General features: G+C 36.1%; 1 protein-coding gene across 1 annotated transcript in view; it reads left to right on the top strand.

Moving 5' to 3' along the window:
* Positions 1-27,048, top strand: part of FZL (FZO-like protein) — a 74,550-nt gene that overhangs the window by 28,069 nt on the left and 19,433 nt on the right. The window contains exon 6 of the mRNA XM_089992505.1: positions 4,510-4,731. Coding sequence (XP_089848631.1) covers positions 4,510-4,731 — 222 coding nt within the window. The remainder of the gene's footprint in view (positions 1-4,509; positions 4,732-27,048) is intronic.

Raw genomic sequence — 27,048 nt, 5'->3', positions numbered from 1 at the left:
GAGTATCAACTAGCAGACTTCTTCACCAAAGCGCTTTTGTCTCCCAGATTTCACTTCCTACTTGGCAAACTCTCGGTTGTTCTACCATGAGTTTGAAGGGGGGTGTTAAAATATATACTTATATATATATATATATCCATATATATATAAGTATATATCTTATATTGTAAACCAAAATACCCAACAAGGGTATTTTGGTCTTTCTACTGTAATAGTTGGGCTGACAATCTTTTATTCATTTTACTTTTTATTTGTTTTACCTTTTTCTGTTTTTGTGTTTTTGGAGCAACTCCAATATGGCTGTTGGAGCTACTCCCAATGGTCATAAATATGATTGTTGGGAGCAACCCAACAACCATATTGGAGCTGCTCCCTAGTGGCTCTATTTGTTATAAATAGGCCTCAAGGCCTTGTATTGATGTATCTCTTTCAAGAGTTTTTCTATTTAATAACATATATATTTGACCCTTGTGTGGGTGTTTTGACTTATTCAATCAAGTGATATACTTGATTGAAGTGTGTTCTTTCAAGTCCATAAGTGATGTGTTTTGGTGTTGATCCATTTCATTACAATATATATATTTGTCCTTTATTTTCATTTTAGTATTAGTTGCTTAATTTTAGTTCGTCCATTGTCCTTTTTGCGCAACTTTCTCCTACCTTCGGGAGTCTCGGGGTTGCGAACGCCTTCGAGTGTAAGTGACGAAGGACTCGGGGCGCGAGCGGGATTCTTTGCAAAAGCTGCGAAGAACAAAATGTGAGAATCATACATGCTTTAAAATTTAAAAAGAAAGGGGGTTAAGACCCCAAAATAGGGCAAGGCATCATCTCTGCCCGCCACACAACGAAGGAAAGGAGGAAGGGGCAGGGGCGCAACCCCTGCCAACTATCCAGTCCGAAAAGGAAGCAGGGGCAAGGGAACATGCCCCTGCATGCCGAACTACAGAGAGGGAAAGAGGGGCGTGGCCCCTGCTCGTCGGTTGCCGTCTTGACCGAAAAGGGGAGGGGGAGGAGACAAGGGCGAGGGGTGGGCTCGACTGTCAGGCCGAACCCGACCCTGGTTCAAAACGGAGAAGAGGCGTGGGCTCGGCTGTAAGAAAAACGCAGAGGTAGGGTCAAGGCACATGCTGGCCGAAAAAACAGAAGAAGACAGCGAGAGACTGAGAGAGGTTACCTGCGAGGTGAAGGGGGGGCGGTCGTTGACGGCAACAGCTTCGGCGTCAGGTGGCCGGAACGCGAGCAGAAGAGAGAGAGAGAGAGCGTCGGGGAGGTTTCTGGCATCGGGGGGCAAAACACGAGTAGGTGAGAGAGAGCGAGAGTGAGCGAGGGAAGCTCACCGACGTCGGGGGTCCCTCTGGCGAACCGAGGAGGACGTAGGAGAGAGAGGGAAGCATGGACAGGCGTGCTAGGCGTGAGAAGAGAGCAGGGGGAAAGAGGGTTTCTCGAATGAGAAACCCTCGCCCCATGCGTGCTTTAAATAGGCACGGTGGCCGGGGGGCGAGTGAGGTACTCGGGTATGGATTCGGATCTGACCCGGGTCCAAAATATATATTTTTTTTTAAAATGGCGTGGGTTTTACATCCTACCCTCCTTAAAATAATTTCTTCTGCAAATGATCTTGGTTTCTTGAATTTGATGATGTTGGCATTGATCTTGGTTTCAACGGATGAGAAGATCCAAGATAGGATCTTGAAGTTTCTCATTTCCCATTCCTCGTGTTTCTTTGAATATTCTTCAAGAGCCTTTTGTCTTTTTTCTCCTTCAAGAATTTTGATTTCTCCTCTTTCAACCATCGTATTTTTTGGTTCGGGTTCTGTTATGGAACCTTGAACATATCCCCAAAGCCCCTTTCCTTTAACATGAGCTTCCATATTTCCGGCCCATACATGATAATTAGAACCATTGAGCTTAAAGGCAAGAGAGAAATGAGAGTCTTTTTCACCCATTAGAGAGATAAGATGAAGGAGAAAAATACGTACCACAAAGAGATTTTAGCTCTTGTAGTAATCTTCTAAAATATTTGATGAAGAGAAGTCTTCATGCCAATCTCGAAAAAATTGAAGGCACACTTTTCGAAGCACTCGATATTGTGAAGAATCACATGATTTTCCTTCCCAAGCAACCTTGCTCCTATGTCACACGGACTCAGCTAGGGAGGTGCTGCACCCGAGTCGACATGCCCCGACACGGGTGCGGACATGGGTGCGACCTCAGACACGGCCCGGACTCGGTCAATGCCGAGTCGGACTTTGTCAATGCCGAGTCGGACTCGGTCAACGAGTCGAGGCCGAGTCTGTCCTTGTTTTGGACTCAGTTAACGTTGACTGAGTCCAAAAATGTTCATTTTTAGGGCAAAAAACAAAAAAAATGATCTTTGTATATATTTTTTAAATAATATATATAGCATGAGTCTCAAACATAAGCCCTAGAAAAAAAAAATTATTCTTAAATATTATCATTTAATTCTCTCTCTCAATCTTAAAAGCTAATAAATTCTCATCCACGAGTGCCAACACTTTTCATTCACCCAGTTCTCTCTCTTATAAAAGCTAATAAATTCTCATCCAGGTGTAGCAACACTTTCTCATCCACCGAGATCTCTCTCTCTCTCTCTCTCTCTCTCTCTCTCTCTCTCTCTCTCTCTCTTTTTCAAATCTAGCTTTGAAAACTTAAAAGCTTTTAATGCTTTTAATTAATGTTATGAATTTTAGCAAAACTGCAAAAGATGTTTAATGCATTTACCAGAACATGCTTTTAGTTAATGCTTTTAATTAATACCTTGATGATGTTTTATTCCCATGGTAGCTAAGACTCGACCGAGTCAATGATAAACTCAGTCGAGTTTGGTTTTAACCCAATTATGCTACTATTTTAACTTGGTTAGTTCAGGATCTGAGACAACTCGGAAGAGTCACGAGCCGAGTCCCCGTGTCCAAAATTTATATAGATATATGCACACACTGGATATATATATATATATATATATATATATATATATATATATATATATATATATATATATATATATATATATATAGTCGAGTCCCCGTGTCCAAAATTTTTAAAATTGCGCCGCACCCGTGTCGCACCCGCACCCATGTGACATAGCCTTGCTCTAATATCATGTGAAAATCTCTATAAAAAAAGATTTTGTGTATAAACACAATACTAGAAACACAAAGTGTGCACAAAGGCATAAAGGGAGAACTCTCACAAGTGCACAAAGGCACGGATACCAATGCACAAACGTAAAAAAAATCAACTTCAATATCTTGGGTCCCAAAAGGGGGCTCTACAAAAGTGTAAGTTACAAGGGGGTAACACCCCATATTTATAATACAAGGGAGAGAGGGAATGAGGGAGTGTTGGGCTCCCAACGGCTCTAAATAGAGCTGTTGGGAGTCCAACAACTCTCTTCACTTTATGCTTTTTGACTTTGGTCAAAAAAGCATTAAGCCAAATAAGTCCAAAAATAAACTAAAAAAGAAAAAGAAAAACAAAAACAAACCTAACCTAGTTAAATAAACTAACCTAATCCTAACTAAACTTAAAAGTAAACTAAAACTATGAGATTACATATTAAATTATGTTACATTATTTAACATATGTGGCATCAACTTTTTGATGTAACAAACATTTCTTTTGTTTGGGGTTTGTTTTTTGAGGATTGAATTCTACCACCTTCTCATGACTTCCCCAAAAAAGGGCGAAAATGACCATCTGCCATTGTAATTCAAAATTTCAAATTACCATCCGTAAAGCTGGTAATTTGAATTCTTGAAACAAGTGGGCCCTACCTGTTTTCACTTGGGTACGTGAATTCACACATGACACCATTATGAATTCGCATTTCCACAATCAAATGTAAGTCCAAATGCACCCATAATGTCTGCTAAATTCTTGTCTAACCTTTCCTGGACTATCCAATGTTCACCTTTTATAAGTAGTTTTTGTATGTTATATATATATATATATATATATATATATATATATATATATATATATATATATATATATATATATATATATATATCTTTTGTAATGCTCACTAGGGGCAATTTGGTCTTTTAATCCATTTGTAAATAGACATGTCCATTAGGGACATTTTTGTATTTTTATTTTTCTGTTTTTCTTAATTTTTTTATTAATTAAAGGGGTAAAAAGGGGATTTCTTTAAGAGTTGTTGGGACTCTCCCCAACGGTCACAAATGTGACTGTGGGGGAGCTCCCAACCACTCTTTTGGGCGCTCCCCTTGGCCCCTCTTGAGGTGTATATAAAGGGGTCTTCTCCCCTTCTCTCTTCGATGCTTTTTCAAGCATTTCAATAATAGATTCCTCATTATTTTTTAAGCTCTCTCTTTTCCCTTATAAGTGTTTGGTGTTTGCCCTTTGTGGCATATTGTATCTTGTCCATTAGAGACATTGTTATTGTGCCTTCTTGTAGTTACTTTGTGACATTGTTTTTTGGCACTTGTATTTCATTACAGTTTTTTCATGTCTGCATTTCAGAAACTGCTACAAGATTATTTGACATGGTTACACTCCAGTAGTGCAAGTGAAGGAAGGCACTACAAGGAAGCCTTCAAGAAGAAGTGGCCTACCTTTGCTAATGCATTGCCTTCAGAAACTGGTCAGTTGTTAAGCAAAGGGGAGGAACACAGCATTGTAATTGCAACTAAATTCAGTGCCAGTGTTGCAGCTAAACTTTTTGAACAGGAAATGAGAGAAGTGGTGAGTTGTCTAGACTACATTATCCTTTTAGTGAGAGTATTGTCCTTTCACTGGTTATCTTTTTAAGCAGATTTTCTTTTACTGATTGTGAATATTTTAACTATTTGCTGAGGAAATTTCTCCTGTTCACTTATGAAGAAAGATATTTTCTCCTATCCTCTGTTCTTTCCTTGTAGATGTGTGACATGCAATCTGTCAATTATCTGTTAACATTATAGTTTGTCTTTGCAATGCATGCCTGCATGTGCACATGCATATAACCCACTACCCCACTACCTCCCCTCCCTGAAAAAAAAAGACCTTAGTTAAAGTTAAATGTGACTCCACTAGTCCAGCTGTTACTGATGATCCATCATGGTAGAGAATTGGCCTGATTTTGTTCCCTAGAGATGAGATTGTTGATTAAAGAACTCGTGCTCTAGTGATGGGTTATGCTTTAGTAATGCATCCCTAATGATGCCAGTGTTTGTGTGAATTTATTATCCAAGAAAAAAAAAGAAAAATGATTCAGTCGTTACATAATATATTTATTCAGGAAAACAGTGTGTTTTTACTTTTGGATAGTCAAGTTGGGGGATACCCCCCCCCCCCCCCATGAGATTTGAACCTGAGACCCCTCCGTCATGATAGTGCAACCTAACCATCCAGCTATCTTGTTTGGACGCCTGGAAAACTATACTTAATATGTGATTGCATGTATGTTTTTTCTTCAAAAGCCATTGTAACCTTTGCCATTTTTGTAACGCCTCAAGATTTAAAACCGGAAAAACACGTAAAACTTTTTTCTTTTGTATGTCAATGGAAAAACAACCTTTTGATTCTGGTTAAAAACCTCGGACGAGATACAGATTCGATCGATAATAGTAAGACAAAATAACATTTATAAATGATTTAGATCAAAATAGAGTATTTTCATTCCAAAATGAACCATAAAGTTTTTACAAAAATTGTACAAACAAGTACTCAAAACTCCAGTTTTTGGGAAAGGAAGATGGGCTCTCGATGCCGCCACAGCTTCCCACTATGCTACTGCAACTAACTAGTACCTGTAATTTATAGGGGGTCAATATCCACTAGCTCCCAGTAAGAATACAATAACATAACATAATGCATAGAAACAAGCATACATGAAATCACATTCTTTTTCAAGTAAATAAACAATTTTCAATGTTGTCAATAACTAAAACGTAATAGTTCAATATCATATGCAATAATCTTATTCATGCATGATCATTCAATTCATGCATAACTTACCTGTGCAAGCGAACTATTCACAATAGGCATGAATAACTTACATTTCTTTCATTTATGTTTTGCTTTCTTAGATGATGCATGTCATGCTTCACTATATGCACAATACACTTTTTGTTTCTCTTTCACAACACTTTGTAGGTACAACACAAATAATATCCGGATTAGAGGCTCGACCCTGGGAGTACATTCAATCAATTGGTGGCTTATTACCTTGACCTTGTTCATCTTTTCTGGTTCTAGGTGTGGGACGACAGTGTCGAGAGAGAGCTCACACCACCCTCAACCTGATATATCAGAATTTCTTTCGGCTGAAACAATCTCACTACCACCCCGCGACATCTGTGGCAGCTATCCCCTATCTCTGTGGTTGGGGGAAACAACCCTTCATGCTTAACAATATCCCACGGAGCTTAGTGTACCACTTACCTTCTCATTATAAGCTATAAGAGAATTAACATATACATTATTTATCATTTAATTTAATTATCGACATACATGCATAATTTACATATTGTTAAGCACATATAATTTCAATTAACTCATCATAAGGTTCTTGGTCACCCATCTGGGGCACTTAACACATCAGTTTTGTTGACTGTGCACAAGGTCGGGAGCCACCCGTTTGGGCTCAAGCCTTCGTAAAACAATAATTGCATAAAACATTCTTATCATGGACATTATGGAAATCATACATCATTCAATATTCATTTCATCAAACACCATGTCATGAGCATGCTAATATGTATCGTAAATCTATATTGTACTCATGCATCAAAATCTGGCCTTTTATTCTTATGCAAGCTTTAAGACAAATATGATTGTGTAATATTTCAAAAATATGCATATTAAAAAGCATGAACTACAGATGTACATTTGTTCGTAAAATTCTGAAATACACTCGTCGGAATATGTTCGTAAACTTGAACATATATGTATTTTCATTTGAAGTATATTTTGAATTCTTTCGTATGGAAAGTTTCGAAAACCTTTTGCGCACATACATATTTTTGCTCGTAAAAATTCAATGGTTTCATAAATATACTTTTCTCGTAAAACATGTAACACGAACAATTTTTGAAACTATATATATATATGTTGCTTGTAAAATCCAGTGGTTTCGTAACTATACCTCTTTCTTGTAAAACGTGCAATAAGAACAATTTTCTAAAATATCTAACTTTGCACATACGAAAATCCAATATTTCAAATAACCTAAAACTATGCATGTATGTAAGTTATCGTAATCCTACATCGTAGTTTGTGTGGTCTTCACAAGAAACAGAGAATCCCAAAATACCCTTGGGGATCCTCCTCAGTAAGTGTGTCATGGATCGTATACACCGATGGTCCGTCGACAGATATGCGAGTGAACTGTGGCGAAAGGCGGGTGCACGTGAAAGGAATGGACCACCACTGCCTCACACGCGAATGGTGAAGGAAATGGCAGCCAGTATAGGACTGACGCAGTTCGTGTTTTGTGATCAAAAGGGCCTGCTTGTGTAACAACCCCAAATCGTACCCCTGAAAAAGTGCAGGGATTTTTTTTTTTAAATCAATTGCGGAAGTCTTCTAAAAAACCTGGGGCCTTTAGAGTTCCATTCTCATCAGGATAACTCAACCAACCACAAGAGATCTTACATCCCATCTTTCAAACCAAACCCAAGCTGAATCAACTTTATTAGTTAAGAAATCATAGAGTCATGAGACAATTAAATAAGAACATCAGAGTGCATAAAAGGAAATAAAAAGAAAGAGCTCTGCTGTCTATAGAAGTCTGTCAAACGGTCATGTGATCTCCTCGTAGCTCTTCTCATGAGCAAGTCGCCTCACTGGCCATCTGAGGTTGCGAAAAACACCAAAAGTAGGGTGTCAAAATTCAAGGAATTCTGCGTACGAATCTGTCTAATAAAACAAGTAAGCATAAAGAATACATATAAGATTCATGCAATAATTAAGAGGAATGCATTTATGACAATGTCATAATTTAAACAATCATTTACGTAACATGGAACAAATGCAAAACCAGAGGGAACAATTAACATTAACAGGGAACATTAATTATGCATTAAAGATATGTTATCATGCAATAGAAGGCACATATCATGTATTTATCCATATATCACAAATAAGGGAATAAGTAAATATGCATGATCTGATGCATAGCAGGAAAATGCATGAACAATTTATTATCTTTCATCAAGTTTTCTTTCATATGTGTGTCCCTATTAGGATGCACACACACATTTAAGTTCCACTTGTTATTATTATCATTGCTCGCGGATACTCAAAACATGTAAGAATTTTCGAGGTCAAGTAGAGTTCCCAGGGTAACTTAGCACACAAGTTGTATTTTATTACTGGGTTCCAAACTTAGCCCTCGACCAATATCAGGAAACAACATCATTCATCGGAACATTAGAAAACAATATTTAATGTCGGGACACCAGAGAAAACAACATCCACAAGTGTCACTTCTTGGAATACCAAAACAACAGTTGTGTCTACACACCGCCACCAGGCAAAGTGGCGGAATCTCCCTAAAATCGTGGCCAAGAGAAGAACCTCAATATCGGGTTCAGGGGCAACAACAATGCACACAAAGTTTTTGTATCATTTTGGTTTTCCCAAAATCGCAACTTCAAGAGTCTTGTACTCCCGACGAGACATCTTAGAAAATATATTATACTGTTCTTTTTCTTTAAGTTATTATTAATAGTTGTTTCATTAATTTGCAATTTAGCATGCCAAATTAATATCACAAATTCGCATTTCCAAATGCGAGGCTCATCATGAGACTCCAGCCCGTGGAAGAATGCAGAGCAGTGCAATATAGAGAAAAATTTCAAATGTGATTTTTGCGATGTATAAAAACAAGTAAAGGAGCAATCCAAGCTCAGGGCTCACTAGGCCCGCGATGATCCATTGATCATCGATACATCATGTGCAAAAATCGTAATAACATGCCATATATGAAATGATGTCAACGTGTTTTTTGATGCACATTCATATATGCCAATTTAACAATGTGCATAAATTACAACATTCATATGCAAGTGTTCACTATTCATGTGCATGTGCTTTCATGTAATCATTCCACATACATGCTTTCATTCATGAATCATTTAGAACCAATACATGTGAACACTCATGCAATCACACACAGGCAAAAATATAATGTTTTCGGAATGCACAATCATATATACCAATTTAATAATGTGTATGAAACAGAAATATTCATATGCATGAGTTTACCCCACTATGTTATTTATATGCTTTCATTTATCACGCAAGCATGAGCACAGACTCCCACGTAAGCACATACCGTAAACATTCTACATTCGAAGTATGTGTATGCATATAATAGCCAAATTTGCATTTAAAAACCAAAGCAAACAGGATGTGTAAATTATAGTCATGTGAAAAGTTCCATTATTAGTATGCATAAAGGTCAACAAACCACCTTAGCGAAATCTGAAAACTAGATCACATAACCAAATCACATTCTTTTTATGAGTGCACGTGTGCTTGGAACAACTTTGAAATAATATATTGCTCGAGCATGTCATGCCAGGTCAAGACGTGAAAAATTCTAGTCATAACATGTATTAGAATCAAAATGCATGCTCTTAACAAAATCTGGAAATCTACATACATTTTCAATTAAAATTCCAGGTTCAAGCAGCACCCGGTATTAAATACACCTTTTTTTTTTAAAGGCACCCGACTGCCTACTCGGCTGGGCCTACAAGGCCCATCAGGCCTGCCAGCACATGTTTAAGGTGCTGCCCAGGTCTGGGCCGGCCTGGCCAGACTACCAACAGAAATAAAAATAATTTTTTTTTTTTTTTAAAAGCACCAGCCTACCAGATCGGCTGGGCTCGGTTCTAATCCAGCCAAGTTTAGTCAGTTGGGCCTGGCAGCCAACACACAAGCCCATACCGGGCCTGTGTATGTAGCCAACAACTGGCTGTCAGCCGGGTACCCTGTCCGTCAGCCCAAAAAGAAGTCTGTTTTTTTTTTTGTAAGCATCTGCCAGCAACACAGCAAAAGAACAATCCATGCATGCTTTCTGGTGTGTATGTGTGTGCTGATTTCTCACACAGGTATGCATGTATGTTTATACTTGAAATCCATCATATATGTACATGCGATCTTCCATTCGGATATACCTGAATATCCCGATTTACTAATCTGTGAGCACAGGTTGCATAATTACACCCCAGATATGCATATGTGGACGGATTCACTTTCACTCTATACACCCCCCATGCTGAGTTTTACACTTAGTTTACACATAAATTATGTATATAACTAAACCCACTGTTTTAATACTAACCCATGTAAAAACACACGATTCACTTATTTATGAATACTCATACCTTCATCAGTTATGCAGGATGCAAAATTTCACAAGATGCAAAATTTCACAATCTACGTATGCTAACCCATGCACGCTTATATTCACATAGACTTGGTATGCAATGATATGAAAAATTCATAATCAGGTATACTTGCCTGAAAAAAGCCTATATGCAAATATGCACCCTATCTCAACCTACTTGTGCTGACGGCCTAGTCACTTGACTGGTTGCCTACAGGTCAGCTCGAGCCAGGCTGGGTCTGGTCTGGTATGGTCAGACCCCAACCGAAATCAGATGGGACCAGGCGGTTCAGGCCAGATTCGGCTGGCCTGACAGCCGGCCCACCAGACTTATAAATTTTTCTTTTCTAGAACATGTTGGCGGCAGCCCTGCACAGGCTGCACCTGTGCAGGTCTGCCAAGCTATGACAGGCTAGTCGAGCCATGCTCGACTGGGCTATCATTGTGTAACGCCCCAAAATTTTTAACCTTAATTATAGTTCAAATATTGAAATTTCGAGACCAATTTTTTTTATAAGAAAATCAGATCTTATAATGCGGAAACGATTTTTAAAAACGGTTAAGACTTTGGGCACGGTTACACTAAAGATAACAATCGAATCAAAATGTACGGGATATACACATTTCAAACCACGTACAATATAACACTGAAATATGAAGAGTTTTAATTTCATTTCAAATTAGAGTATGAAAATAATACTTCAGTCTCTACATGATCAAGTACTTAAAACGAAAAGATCATGAATACCAAGATCACAAGGTAAGAGTGGACCCTCGAGGATGCAGCTCGACCAGCCCTTCGCTCCAGCTACTCATCATATTTTACCTGCATTACCTGTCCCTCTCCCATAAAACGGGGTCAGACTCGCTAAAGTCTGGTAAAGCAACCCAAACTCAAACTTAAAGAAAATATATCAAGCATTTAAAGGTAAAGATATATTATTCATTCATCGTTAAGTGATAGACAAGGGAATAACGTCCTATGAGTCATTCATTTCAAGCATTCGAACATAAAGCATATAAAAGCATTTCATCACTTGATAATCTATCCAACCTTAACTCACGTAATAAAGCTTAATCTATATGCATTCAAGTCATACAAGTTATCACATAAATATATATATGTATATATATATATATATATGCATTTAAGACATTCGGATCATTGCATGATTTTCATATGCATTCATAATTCGTATAAACAATAAGTCAAATCACATTTGATCATTCCAACGTGAAACACACGCACATACCTTATAAGTAATTTAGTTAGATATTCATGATACATAGATATGATATATTTACTCAGACAATCATAATGCAATCATTTGCAATAAAACTATGTAGGTGTGATGTATCATTCACCTAATAAGTCAAAACTAGTCATTTGTAGGTGTGGTGTGTCATTCACCTATACGCTAACATAAGCGTCACAATCATAACCTCGTATCAAGATCTAAAATCAATAAGAATCTGATTATCATATCTGAGTTCAATATATAATCATGCTATAATAGAAAAGCTAAATTTATAGATTCATAACTGGCTATCTCAATTAACTCAGAAGATCATCACAATTCATCATAACATTTCATTTATTCATAATAAAGATTTACAAAATCCACGTCAGATCACCTGGTCTGGGAAATGTACAACCTCACAAGGAGTTACCGCCCTAGACGGATGGTCTGCCTGGTCTTGAAAAATGCACTTCCTCACAAGAATATACCATCTTTGCGGGCTACCCGCTCTTGGACAATGCACTTTTTCACAGAGACTTACCACTCTAGCCGGATTACCTGATCTGGTCATGCACACCCTCACAGAGAATCCTTTGGGAACAGTTCATCAACGAGTACCATATCCAGTGAAAACTATTGTGATACATGCATCAATACAATTGACCACTCTCAAGGTTGATATCTGTCGACACGGGCATAAACATATATGCAATCAAAGCATCACATCATACATCACTTCATATGACATTAAAATTATAAAATCACACATTTCATCAATAAGGCTTCATGAACCAAAGTTCACTATTGAACTTAAACATTTATCGCATGCATTCATAATTTCATTTCACGTGGCATTAAAATCATATCATACATAAGCATATTATCTTACGCATCATATCATCGCCACAAAGAACATTACACTTCGTAAATTGAACCTCGAAGTATGCGTAAACAAAACATGAGTTTTATGCATGCATACATGAACATGCACATTTCATAATACGAAGCAACTAAACCTCAATATACATAACTCCTACGTAGATCGAGATTTGCACACACGATAAAAGTCATATGCATTTTTTACCACATGAATCAATATATCACCTTAGATATAATTGTGTAAGGGTTGGTCAAAATTTCATTGACCATCCTACCGTACATCGTACGCATATATTTCTCAAGCAAACAAGACATACAAGTTCAAATCAATTTATAACATTCTCATGCATTCTTCTATACAAGAATAAATGAGTTCATCATATGACAAGACAATATATATAACATTCACAGTATGCATCGAACATGACTTATACATATCCATAGTAGTTATATGTGCACCATGTATCAAATTCATACAAACACACAAAGCAACATAGTATGTGCAAACCAAAGTATGATGATACACATTGCGTACATATTATATATTCATAAGTGCACAGGCATTCAAACCCACACACAGGTGTATCTGCAGCAAACACACTCCATATTCCGCTAACTACAATCATGATCTCCGAACTATAATCACAAGAATCCTAGATATCCGCAATTAGGTGAAGTGTGTGAGCATAACTTGTATTTACAATTCATTTAGATATTCAGTGCAACATCATGCTTACACAATTAGTGTCTAAACATGCTCTCTATAAGTTCAGTTAAGGTATCTTACCTTAATAATGTGAAGAACAATGAATCAAAACTCAAAAGACAGAGGAGTTCCGAAGTCCGCAAAGACCGCTACCCAAGCAATACAACGAACCCTTCGTGTGCGATCGTAAATGCCAAAACCTCAAAAAATGTCAATTATAACAAGATTAGCCAAAAATAGCAAATTACCATATAAATCATTATCAAGAGTCAAATAACACACAAATACACTCCAATAATTTACTAACTCCATCAAAAATATATTTAAATATAATATATATATACTGATTTATAGCTCAAAATGGTTTTATAAATGCAAATTATACCCTGATTGGCTTGAATGAATATATAATAAATAAATAAATGAAATTCAAAAGCTAGAAACACATTTCTAATTTGGAGATAAAAAAATGGGTTCTTTATTTATTAATAATCCTTAAAATTTACGGGTTTTACACATTGAGCCCAGTAACGGCTATGTAAAAAAAAGAACATGTCCAGCAATAGCAGAAATTTTTCCAGGGCCTTTGAAAACATGCATATTAATAATTCAAGTATGCATTCATATGCATTTTCCCACTCAAATATATTAGCATATGGGAATCTACACCTAGGTATGCTTGTATATATGTATTTACACAAATATGCTTGTATGATCAAACTTACTTTTAGGCATGACAGTTTCATACATCGAATATGTTTCGATATGCATGCTTATATACAAACAAATAAGGTATACATTCATAGTCTTGATCGAAATTCAGTATACAATACTTTTCACATGCTTATGCAAACTGTTATTGAAATATACATGTTAACACATATTTTTTTCTTCTTCTTTTAATACATGCATTCAATGGCTCATGCGTTGGAATATCCATGGAAATCAATATTCATCAAGAAGAAAGTCTAAACAAACACCTCTACCATAAATAAAAATTCTGTTTTAGCATGTACATAATTTTATTTCATTGAAAAGATGTAAAGAATCAAGAATACAACCATTGAGGAAGATTCATGGATCATCCTCCATGTATTTTTGAGAAAACATCCATATAAACACTTTTTTTATGGATTTTCATCAAAATATTGCATGAAAATTCAATCTATAATCAATTTCCCACTTGATTCAAGAGAGGAAACCCATACCTTTGATGTAGATCACCCAAAAACAGTGGTGAAAGCTCAAAAACGTGGATGGATGGAGAAAAATTGATTTTCTCCTCTTCTTTCCTTCTTTTCCTCTCTTTCTCTCTCCTCTTTCTTTTTTTCCCTTTCTCTTTGTTTCCTTCGTTTTTTTTATGTTTAAATAGGCCAAGAGGGGGTGATGCCCTCCCCCTTGGGGAGTTTCCTCTTTTGAGAATTCTCTCACCCTAAAATTTTGACTTTTTTCCAAAGTTTTCAATTTTCTTTGAAGGCCTTTCCAAAACTTTCTTTAGCCTTCTAAGGCATATACAAGGACTCCTTTAAGAAGTCCAAATCATACATATAATTAAAATTCGGAATTGAATAAAATTAATTAATTATTTAGTATTAAATAATTAATAATTATCTAGAGGTTTCCAAAAATAGCCAAATTAATTTGGGAGACTTTCTAACCTTAATTAACTTCAATTTAAAGCTTTTAGATAAATTTAAAGCTCAGAAATCGTTGGGCATGGATTTGAATCTGGATCCCGATCCAAGATCCAAATTCATCTCCAAAAATCCAAATGAATTTTGGACTGGACCAAATCCAGATTATTATGGGTCTTGGATAGAGTCCAGATGCATAATAATTCAGATCAAACTCATTGGAGTCAATCTGATCCAAATCCGGATCCAAACCGATAAACTACTCCTTTTCAAAAAATGCGATTTTTGGGCCAACCGGAACTTGAATTCTGAAAAGTAACATATCGTTGCGCTCGGCGTTCCGAGATGCATCCAACGATATATCACACTAATACAATTTCTAAATTTTGTCAGAAAATAACCCGAATTTTGCTTGAATTTAAAGGTAAAAAATAAAATCCTTTCTTATATTTTGAATGGCTCATTTAGACCTAGTTGATGAGACATGGGCCAAGCCCGGACTCAAAAGCATCAGATTAAAATTTGATGTTCAAACGATTTTTCTTCTATACTTAGCCAATTTTTTGAAAAATCTCAAAACGACAATTATGAAAATACGCGATATTATAGTTTGGGCATTTGCAAAAAGCTGCTCGCAAATGCTCTCTCCGAGGCACTAAGTCTGACAGATTCACCTCGCGGAGGAGAGTGCACCCATAAGTTTGGGTTTGCAGAGGTGTCCAGGTTGGTTTGGGGTGCTGATATGAAGTTGGCTCCCTGCCAACTTGCAGGTGACTATACAGTCATAATTTGCCTGGTTGTGGCTACGTTGATCTGCGCACAGCAAAGTGGTGTTGGCCGTAGCAGGGACGGTGGTGGCATGGTGTGGTGGTGCTGCGAAGCAAGAAATCAGAGGGAAGGAGAGAGGAAACAACTGGGAGGCGATGGCGACTGTGATGATGTTTCAACAACAAGGGAGGCTATGGCAACTGGTTGCGGTGGTTCTGTTAAAATGTACCCATCAATTGTTGTAATTAGACATATTTTATATATATAGAAGATGATACATATATATATATATATATATGGTATATATGTATATGTATCCTCCTATTTATATATATATAATATATATTTTCCTTTTGTTTAGCCGTAGGGGTATTTTAGTCTTTTCCTCTGTTTTACGCACATTCACTTTATGAATGTGATTGTAATTTATTTTATTTTTCTTTTTCTTTTATTTTTTATTTCTTTTTTCTCAAGTACCAAAAGGTACCTTGGGGGGCCCACTCAAATAGACGTTGGGCCCCTTCCAACGGTCACATTTGTGACCGTTGGAGGGGCTCCAACGTCTATGAGTGGAGCCCCTCCAAGGCTCCTTTTTGTTGTTATAAATAGGGGCTCTCCCCTTTGTATTTCTTACTTCTTGAGGGAGCTTATGCTCCATTGTAATGGGGTTTTTACCCCTTCTCCATTATTCTTCAATGATATGCAACTTATGACTTTATGTCATATTTTTCCCTTTTTATGGGTTTTATGTGTTAGCACATTATGTGCTTATGTTGTTTCCCTTTAATGGGTATATTTGCACTTCACGTGCATAGATATGGGTTCATTATTGAACCCAATGTATTTCAAGTCACTTTCTAACATGGTATCAGAGCGAGGTCACGATGGGTTTGTCCTTTGGTGCAACGGAAAGCGTGTCGCTCAAGAAATGGTGAAGTATTCATTGCTCTTCCTAAAGTATTATGCTTTTGAAGTTATTCGGTATGTATCCCTTTTCTTAAAAGTATTATGCATTTGAAAATATGTTTCTTGCATATAGTTTGTTCATTTAATGGTCATGATAGTTGAATTATTTCTTTTCACATTTCGTGTGCTCATATATTTTGAAAATATCTCCTTTTAAATTTGGTGAAATCGTTTGTTGTCCAAATATAAAATTCGTGTTTTTCGAACTACTCATCGCATATAATAGTAATTTATGTTTTTAAAAATTACCTTCAATTATGTGAGATTTATAGTTCTTATATAAATATTTCATGATTGACCTATAAGTTAACTTTTAAAAATTATATATATGATTTCTTGCTAAAATAATGATCTTTGCTTAAAAAATTTTTAACTGTCATATGAACCCTAATTTGATTCGAGTTCCCCTCTTTATTATGGATTTTAGTGCATTTTTGAAAAAATTGATATAATCATTATATGAGAATCTCTCACATCTAAAATCTTTGTTGAATCCTAAAGTAGTTCTTGTTAATGATGACTTATAAGAACTCCTAAAAAGTTTTTCAATGTTTCTTTTTTGAAAAATTATCTATGATAAACCATTAGGAAAGATTGTTTTAAAAGGAATTTCCCACATAGAGTGCATAGTTCATCTATTACATCCTTTTTTGGTATAAATGATTTCATTTTTCATCCTTATAAACTTGTTGTTTGTATTTTTCATAAGGTTTCGAAACCTCTTAATAATATCTTTAAAGATGCCTACATTGGCCATAATATGGTTTTCTTTGTCCTCAATTGCACTTATCAAGCATGTAATTACATAATTAAAATTTGAGAATTTCAAGCATTGCTCTTTTTATAAAGTGCATACTTGCTCACTTTTGTGTATTTTTGTATTTTGTGCACATTTGCTTCTCAAATATTTTGCGCTTGTATGCATTCCCTCTTTTTTATGATATACATGCCTTAGTGCATGTTTGTTTACACCTTGGTGTGTATTTGTTCAAGTATTGTATGAGTGCCTTCGTGCACATCTTTTATAAAGCCTTGTGTGCTTACATGTGTATTGTCTCTTCGTAGACATTTTTTGCATTATGGAGCCTTTATGCACATTTCTTTTGTGAAAAATATAATGAATTTAGATATTGAGTTCTTGTTAAATCATTGTAAGTGCTTATAGCACTTTGTATGTGTCCGCATATCTCATCACAATCAAAGAATATTTTAAAATTGTTGTATGGGATTTAATTCCAAATCTATAAATTTTCAAGTGTTTTTTGAATATTCTTTCCTTGAGTATTGTGTTAAAGCCTTCTTTGTGAACCATTACGGTTCTTATGATTTCTTTGATTAAAAGCTTGATTGTCTTGATGAATTCTTTATGTTGTTGTGTTTGTTGCTTAATAAGTCTTTTTTGGTACAAGACTTCTTTTGAAGATTAAGCATAATTCGTGTTTATGCAAAATTGTTTTGATGGATTATATTGGACCTTTGATTCAATTTGTTAATCGGTCCTCTTGGTAAAAACTTTTATTTGGAAAATGATTCCTTATGTGGTTACTACCCTTTTGTGGCACTTATATTTGTCCATCACATGTTATTTAATGCATCATTTATTTGGCCTTATTTTTGTTATATTAGAGATGTTTGTCGAGGTGAGTTATGGGCACCTCGTGTTGTATCATTTTAGATTGTCCACCTTCCATATTATAGATGGTTGTTGAGGTGAGTTATGGGCACCTTGGGACTCTAAAATGATTTGTTATTTGATCTCTAATTATGAGTGTGTCACTCATTTTTTCTCTTGTGGCCATTGATATTATGGATGCCTCTATGTAAATGTGATGGACATATGGTGTTTGAAACCTTAAATGTTTTAAGGTATATTTAAAATCAAGGTGTTTTGGGATTATAGCCCAACCTTTTATTTGTTTAAGAATCTTATGAGTGCACTTGCACATTTGTGATTTCGTATGTTGTGCTTGTTGTGCACATGTGTTCTTGTGTTTTTTCACAAGTGTTCTTGGTGTGTGTATGTTCACACATTTGTTCTCAAGAATATTATTTTATCGATTGTAGTATCTTGTTGAAGATACTTTTTACATGCATTTATTCCAAAATGTTATTGTTATGAGTATTCTTTTTTAAAAGGAATATTGTTTCATTCGAGGTTTTATTTATATGTTGTCATTACAAGCTTTATTGCCTCAAAAGTCCTTTCCTTTTATGCCCATTATCTAAGTGTCATCATATGTAGACAAGAATTTTATTACACCTTCGTGTGTTTTTAGCCCTTTGTTGGCTTTTGCTCTCTTGGTCTAGTAGCTGAACACACTTGTCTTGAGTGATCTTATATGTAGACAAGACACGTTGATTCACACCATCGTGTGTGATCTTAGTCCATGTTGGCGTTTGTGTTTTTGTTCTAGTCGCTTAGATGTATGCCCATGGTTGGCTTATTTCACTCATTTCAAGTGCCATCTTATGTAGACAAGAGATGTATTATGTTTTAGCCCATGGTTGACTTATTACTCTTGTTCTAGTAGCTGAACATACTTGGTTTTAAGTGCATTTTTACGTAGACAAGAGATACTTTTTAGTCCATGTTGGCATGTATTCTCTTGCTCTTGTCGTAGATGCACTTATTTCAAGTATTATTATATGTAGACAAGAGGTTCGTTTACACACCTTTGTGTGTGTCTTTTGCCTTTAATGGTTTTATATTCTTGATCTAGTAGCTTATATACTTGATTTATGGGTTTTGGAGGACTAATGAGGAAGTTGTTTGTAATGAATAAACTATTATTGAAATTTGCAAAATTCCATTCATGACTTGTGTTTTTCAAGTAAATCATCTTTTTGATATGCATATCAAGTTGATTTCTTAGCATTTAATCTATATATTAAGTGCTTATGGTTTTTGCCACCCTTATATGTAAAATGTTTTTTTTTATTAAGTGTGACTTTCATAAATGTTTTTAAAAAACCTTATGAACTCTTGGGTTTATTTTGCCTAAAGTATGCTTGGAGACTTCGTTTCTCTTTTTTGGATCTTCACTACATGTTTGAAGCATGTTTTAGTTCTTTGAGTATCAATTCATATTATGATTCGTATATGCATATGCTCTTTATGGCCTTTTTTGGGCTCTCATTCAATAAAGCATATGTATGTTATGCCTCTTCGTAGGCTTCTTGTGGTATCCCTTAATGGATTATTTTGTTATTCCCCATTATGGGGGTTATATTTGTCCAATGGTGGACCTTATGAATGCATTATGCATTCTTGTAATTTTTGCATAATTTGCTTCCGCTCATTTTGTTTTAACATAATGTATGATTTAGAAACTTTGGTTTTCTAAATTTTTCGTTTCATACTAAAGTAACTATCATATTATGCATAAATTTTGCACCTTGTTAGGAATGTTCCTTTTTGAGTAAAGTGCAAAGATATTGTTTACTTGTTCTTTGTTGTTTTCTTTTCTCAGGATCTTGGAGATAGAACAAAGGGAAGTACCCTGGATGGTTCGGGAAATGGGTTCATCATTTGAAGACAATTGGAGGAAGGCTATTTCAAGTTTCATTGCATCCTTGCCGAAGCCTCTTGGAGTCGCCGAAGCCTCGTGGAGTTTTGCCCTTTTTTCAATCTTTTCGTTTCCCTGCAAAGCTTGAGGGGGGGTGTTAAAATGTACCCATCAATTGTTGTAATTAGACATATTTTATATATATAGAAGATGATACATATATATATATATATGGTATATATGTATATGTATCCTCCTATTTATATATATAAAATATATATTTTCCTTTTGTTTAGCCGTAGGGGTATTTTAGTCTTTTCCTCTGTTTTACGCACATTCACTTTATGAATGTGATTGTAATTTATTTTATTTTTCTTTTTCTTTTATTTTTTATTTCTTTTTTCTCAAGTACCAAAAGGTACCTTGGGGGGCCCACTCAAATAGACGTTGGGCCCCTTCCAACGGTCACATTTGTGACCGTTGGAGGGGCTCCAACGTCTATGAGTGGAGCCCCTCCAAGGCTCCTTTTTGTTGTTATAAATAGGGGCTCTCCCCTTTGTATTTCTTACTTCTTGAGGGAGCTTATGCTCCATTGTAATGGGGTTTTTACCCCTTCTCCATTATTCTTCAATGATATGCAACTTATGACTTTATGTCATATTTTTCCCTTTTTATGGGTTTTATGTGTTAGCACATTATGTGCTTATGTTGTTTCCCTTTAATGGGTATATTTGCACTTCACGTGCATAGATATGGGTTCATTATTAAACCCAATGTATTTCAAGTCACTTTCTAACAGGTTCAACATAAGGGCAGAAGGTGAGGGTGGCGATAATGGATGGTGGTTCAGGTGATACGTCAATGGTAGTAGAGCCGGGTGGTGGTTGTGGTGGAGAAAATGGTGGCTGGCAGTAATGGGTGTTGCGATATAGGGAGGCTGGCAGAGTGGTGAGTGGCAGGATGGCAGAGGTGGTACTGTGGTGGTGAGGAGGGGTGGTGATGATGGTGGTAGTGGAGGTGGAAGGGATATGGGTAAGAGAGAGAACACGATGAGGGGGAGGAAGAGGGGGCGAGTGGGCTTTTTTAGAGGAAGGGAGAGGGGGTTTATATAGGAGAAAAAATGGGGGAAACATGGGATTTTTGGTCGGGGGGAAACAAAAATTTCATTTTGGGTTTCGAAATTGGTTTTAAGCGGCTGAAAAGGAAATTTTGTTTTTGGTTTTAGGGGAAAATACAATGAACTTGGATTTGGATTTTGGTGAGGCCCATTTGGGTCTCATCAAATCCAAATCAACCTTACTAATATATATATTATTTTAATTAAATTCATTTGGCTACCAAAAATTATCCTAGGTGGTAGATCTCATGGATTTCTGCAGAAGTTTGATGCATCCTTTGCCACGAATGTGTTAAAATGTAAACTGCAATATATATATATATATATATATATATATATATATATATATATATATATATATATATATATATATATATATATATATATTATTTAATATTATTATATTTTCTTTTATTATTTTCTTTTTCTATTTTTTTTATTTTCTTTTTTAGCATCTAGTTCAATAGAAACTAGATATTTTGATTCAGTCAAGTTCCTGTTGGAACTTGACTGTGCAAGTAGCTGTTGGACTGTAGTCCAACAGCTATAATAAATGTTGTTGGACTATAGTCCAACAGCTATAATAATAAATGTTGTTGGACTGTAGTCCAACAGCTATATTAAGAGACGTTGGAATCCAACGTCTCTTTTTGGAGAGCTCAAAATGAGCTCTCCTCTCTCTCCCATTTTTTTATATATATAGGGGTGAACCCCTTCAATGTAAATAACCATGCTTCTTAAGCATTTTGTTCATGAATAAAGTATTATTTATTTTTCAAGTGTTCTTCCCTTTATACCCTTTCAAGGGTCATGCTTATAGTGTCTCCAATAGACACTTGTTTGTGAGTTATTTGTGCATTTGTTGAAGACCACCATTTCATTACATGGTATCAAAGCTACGAAATCCTTAGATCTTGAAGTGCTTCCGCCTCGATTTCCGTGCCACATTTATAAAAGGTGTTTCATCACCTTGTTCTTGGCTCAAGAAGATTTGTTTGAAGAAAGGCGAACTTGTGCTACAAAAAAAAATGGTTTTGTATCCTCTCTTATTCCTTTGTCTACTCTTTTTCTTTTCTTTTTATTTTTCTCTCTCTCTCCTCCTATTTATTCCTCTCTTACCCTTGTAAAAGATGGATGACAATGATAAGATCACCATCATTCCTATGAAGCTAAATGATACTAACTATGTAATGTGGGCTTCGATTATGAAGCACCACATTTGGGGAAAAGGTTTATGGGGTATAGTGGATGGTTCCGATTTGGAACCTAAACTATCTCTTACCAAGAAAGAGGGTGATAAAGAGGTTCCTCTAACGGAAGAAGAGAAGAGTAAGGCGTTAGCCACTTATGAAAAGAAATGGAAAGAATGGAGGATAGGGCATGCAAAAATTATGTTATGGCTCATCAATAGCATAGACATTAAAAAATGCTCTAGTCTAGCTAAGTTTGAGCATGCCGATAAGGCTTGGGAATACCTCAAAAACATGTATTCCCTTAAAGATATTGCACATGTATGCAATTTACAAGATAAAGTTCGGACAATGACTCAAAAAGATAAAACTATTCGAGAATATTATAATGAGTTGTCCGAACTTTGGGAAGAGTTGGCTCTTCTTGAGCCCAAATGGCATTGTGTCGAAGACATCGAGCTTCGCCAAAAGCAACTCGATATGGAACATTTCTATCAATTTGTGAATGGTCTAAGGTCGGAGTTTGAATCCACCAAATCGGCCCTTTTACATCGTGGAAAAATTCCTTCTATTGTTGATACTATAGAAGAGCTCACTATGGAGGAAAATAGACTTAGAAAAAGTACTCCAAAAGTTGATGATGACTCCGTTTTAGCTGTATCTAGACCGGGGAATCATACTCGTACTTACAAGCCGCCTCATTTTGGAAGACAAAACATCGACTTTGATAAAAGAAAAGTTATTTGTCATCATTGTCATGAACCGGGGCACTATAGGCCTCAATGTCCAAAGTTAAAAAGAAGAGAAGAAAAAAGAGTTGCATCTGTTGAATCTGAGTCAAAAGATCAAGATGCACCTGTGTCTATGGCTCAACTGATGGAAATCCTTCAACCTCTTCTCAAAGGGGTATCCTCCTCAACCGAAGCCTCAACTGGAGCGGCAGTTGCATTTTTCTCCGGTCCAGATAACTTTCCTTGGCTTTTAGATTCTGGTGCTTCTTTTCATATGACCCCAAATGTTAATAGTCTATCCGAATGTCTTAAAAATGACTCAAGTGTGTCAAAGGTTTTTACAGCCGATGGCACATCTCTCAAAGTAAAAGGAATAGGATGTTTTGAAAATCTTCAAAAATCCAAAAGATTTTTTATCCCAGAAGTTAGATATATCCCTAAACTTAATTTGAATTTCTTATCTGTCTCGCAAATATCTGATTATGGATGTAATATCTCCTTCTCTTCTCATGGTTGTTGGGTACAGGATCGCCAGTCAGGGAAGCTGATTGGGGAAGGCCATAGAGAAGGAGGACTTTATTACATGGACTTTTTGGAATTACCCAAGAATGCATTTTGTTATAATATTCAGAAATTAGAATTGGATTTATGGCACAAAAGGCTTGGTCATCCTCATATGTCTAAAATTCAATATTTTCCAAGTTTGGAAAAATTTTATAATTCTGAAAATTTTTCTTATAAAGACTGCATTCTTGGCAAAATGAAAAGGTTACCATTTCTTAGTAGAACTTTTGTTTCCTCACGACCACTGGATGTTTGGGGCCCCGCACCAGTTATTTCCAAAGGTGGTTATACATATTATGTCATTTTTGTTGATGACTTTTCTAGACATACTTGGATTTATTTTCTTAAACATAAATCTGATGTCTTTGCTAACTTTCAAATATTTCATAAAATGGTTAAAAATAAGTTTCAAAATGATATTTCTGTTTTTCGCACTGATTCAGGGGGAGAATTTATGTCCAACGAATTCAAAGACTATCTCAATTTACATGGTATTACACATCAAAGATCATGTCCACACACTCCACAACAGAATGGCCTAGCCGAACGCAAACATCGGCACATTATGGAAACTACTAGGACATTGCTAATTGCAAATCAAGTTCCAAAAAGTTTTTGGGCTGAAGCGGTCCTAACTGCCACCTACCTCATTAATAGGATGCCATCTTCCTCATTAAAGAATACAACTCCAATAGAAAAGCTTGTTAATTTAACTCCAGATTATTCTAGATTAAGAGTCTTTGGATGCAAATGTTTTGTTTTCACCAATAGAAATGATAAACTCGCTCCTCGTGCAATCCCATGTGCCTTTTTAGGATATGATGATAATCAAAAAGGCTACAGGTGTTTCGATTTTCAAAATGACAAATTATATGTGTCAAGAAATGTATCTTTTTTGGAAAAAGAAAGCTTCTTTGAATTTGAAAAATCCAAGGATGTCACTGAATACTCGTTTTTAATTGATCCAACTTCAAAATCCAATGAATGTGATGTTGGATGTGACCTTGACAATGATCAAAGTCCTATTGTTGTTGAAAATGATGATAATGAAGAGCAAATCCATAGGGATGTTAGTCTACAATATTCAAGACGTAGAGAGCAAAATCTTCCATGTGCATTACAAAAATACTCTGAAGTCTCACCTAGAAGAACGTCTAGAATCTCTAAACCTCCAGAAAAATTTGTGTCTTATGAATCTTTTTCACCCACGTATAGGGCCGCCATTACATTAATACAATCATATGTTGAACCATCATCCTATTCTCAAGCAAAAAATCATATAGAATGGATAGAAGCCATGAAAATAGAATTGGATGCACTAGAAAAGGCCAATACTTGGACGATACAAGATATTCCTCCGGGTAAGAAACCTATAGGTTATAGGTGGGTATACAAAGTCAAAACCAAAAGTGATGGGACCCTGGAAAGATATAAGGCCCGTTTAGTAGCAAAAGGATATGCCCAAGAGTATGGCATCGATTATGAAGAAACATTTGCTCCTGTGGCCCGTATGACCACTGTTAGAACTTTAATAGCCTTGGCCTCCATTAGAACATGGCCTATCTTTCAATTAGATGTCAAAAATGCTTTCCTGAATGAGAATCTCGTTGAAGAAGTATACATGGAAGCCCCACCTGGTATTAGTATCCCTAAGGGTAAAGCTCTTCGTCTAGAAAAAGCTCTTTATGGTCTTAAACAGGCTCCAAAAGCCTGGTATGACCGATTTAGTCATGTTATGCTTGATATTGGTTTTCAACCTTGTTTAACTGACACTGCTTTGTTTGTTAAGAAATCTGATGCAGGCATCATTATTCTTCTTCTCTATGTGGACGATATGATCATCACCGGAGGCGACAAACAGGGAGTTGCGAATATCAAATCTCTTCTTAAAACTCACTTTGAAATGACTGACTTAGGTTTATTAAGATATTTTTTAGGCATTGAAGTTGCTTATTCCCCTCGGGGGTATTTGATATCTCAATCTAAATTTGCTCTTGATATCGTTTCCAGGTCTGGAATTACAGATGATAAGAAAGTAGACACTCCAGAAGTTGTCAATGTTAAAATGAAAATTGATGATGGAGAACTTCTTAATGATCCTACTCCTTATAGACAACTTGTTGGAGCTCTTTCTTATCTTTCCATTACTAGGCCAGATATAACTCATGCGATTTATACAGTCAGTCAGTTTCAGCATGCTCCCACCTCCGTGCACATGGGAGCGATTTTGCGTATTATTAGATACTTAAAATCCTCTCTTTCACGAGGACTCTTCTTGTCTGCTTCATCTTCATTAAATTTAATTGCATATACTGATGCTGACTGGGGAGGTGATCCCAATAATAGACACTCAACTACTGGTTTTTGTGTGTTCCTAGGTGAAACCTTAATTTCGTGGAGATGCAAGAAGCAGCAGAAAGTCTCTCTTTCCTCCACCGAAGCTGAATACAGAGCCATGGCAACCACCACTATGGAGGTTGTTTGGCTCAGACGATTGCTAGCGGATATGGGAGCTAAAGCAACGCAAGCTTCAAAGATGTGCTGTGACAACAAAAGTGCGATCTACATTGCAAGCAACCGGACATTCCATGAGCGCACTAAACACATTGAGATGGACTGTCACTATGTCAGAGAGGAATACTTACATGGAACCATTGATCTGCCATATGTTACATCAGAATATCAATTAGCAGACTTCTTCACCAAGCCTCTCGCTGCTCCCAGATTTCACTTCCTCTTAGACAAACTTTCGCTCATTGTACCGTAAGTTTGAAGGGGAGTGTTAAAATGTAAACTGCAATATATATATATATATATAATTTAATATTATTATATTTTCTTTTATTATTTTCTTTTTCTATTTTTTTATTTTCTTTTTTAGCATCTAGTTCAATAGAAACTAGATATTTTGATTCAGTCAAGTTCCTGTTGGAACTTGACTGTGCAAGTAGTTGTTGGACTGTAGTCCAACAGCTATAATAAATGCTGTTGGACTATAGTCCAACAGCTATAATAATAAATGTTGTTGGACTGTAGTCCAACAGCTATATTAAGAGACGTTGGAATCCAACGTCTCTTTTTGGAGAGCTCAAAATGAGCTCTCCTCTCTCTCCCATTTTTTTTTATATATAGGGGTGAACCCCTTCAATGTAAATAACCATGCTTCTTAAGCATTTTGTTCATGAATAAAGTATTATTTATTTTTCAAGTGTTCTTCCCTTTATACCCTTTCAAGGGTCATGCTTATAGTGTCTCCAATAGACACTTGTTTGTGAGTTATTTGTGCATTTGTTGAAGACCACCATTTCATTACAGAATGCTTTTGAGAAATTCTCTCTCGGTCACTGGTCGTCCTCTTAAAAACGAACTTAGCTAGTTGT

The sequence above is a fragment of the Nuphar pumila genome, chromosome 16 (assembly GCF_984573655.1).
Source record: "Nuphar pumila chromosome 16, dmNupPumi1.hap1.1, whole genome shotgun sequence".
In the NCBI taxonomy this organism is placed as follows: Eukaryota; Viridiplantae; Streptophyta; class Magnoliopsida; order Nymphaeales; family Nymphaeaceae; genus Nuphar; species Nuphar pumila.
The sequence above is the reverse complement of the archived record's forward strand: the minus strand, read 5'-3'. Positions and strand labels throughout refer to the sequence as shown.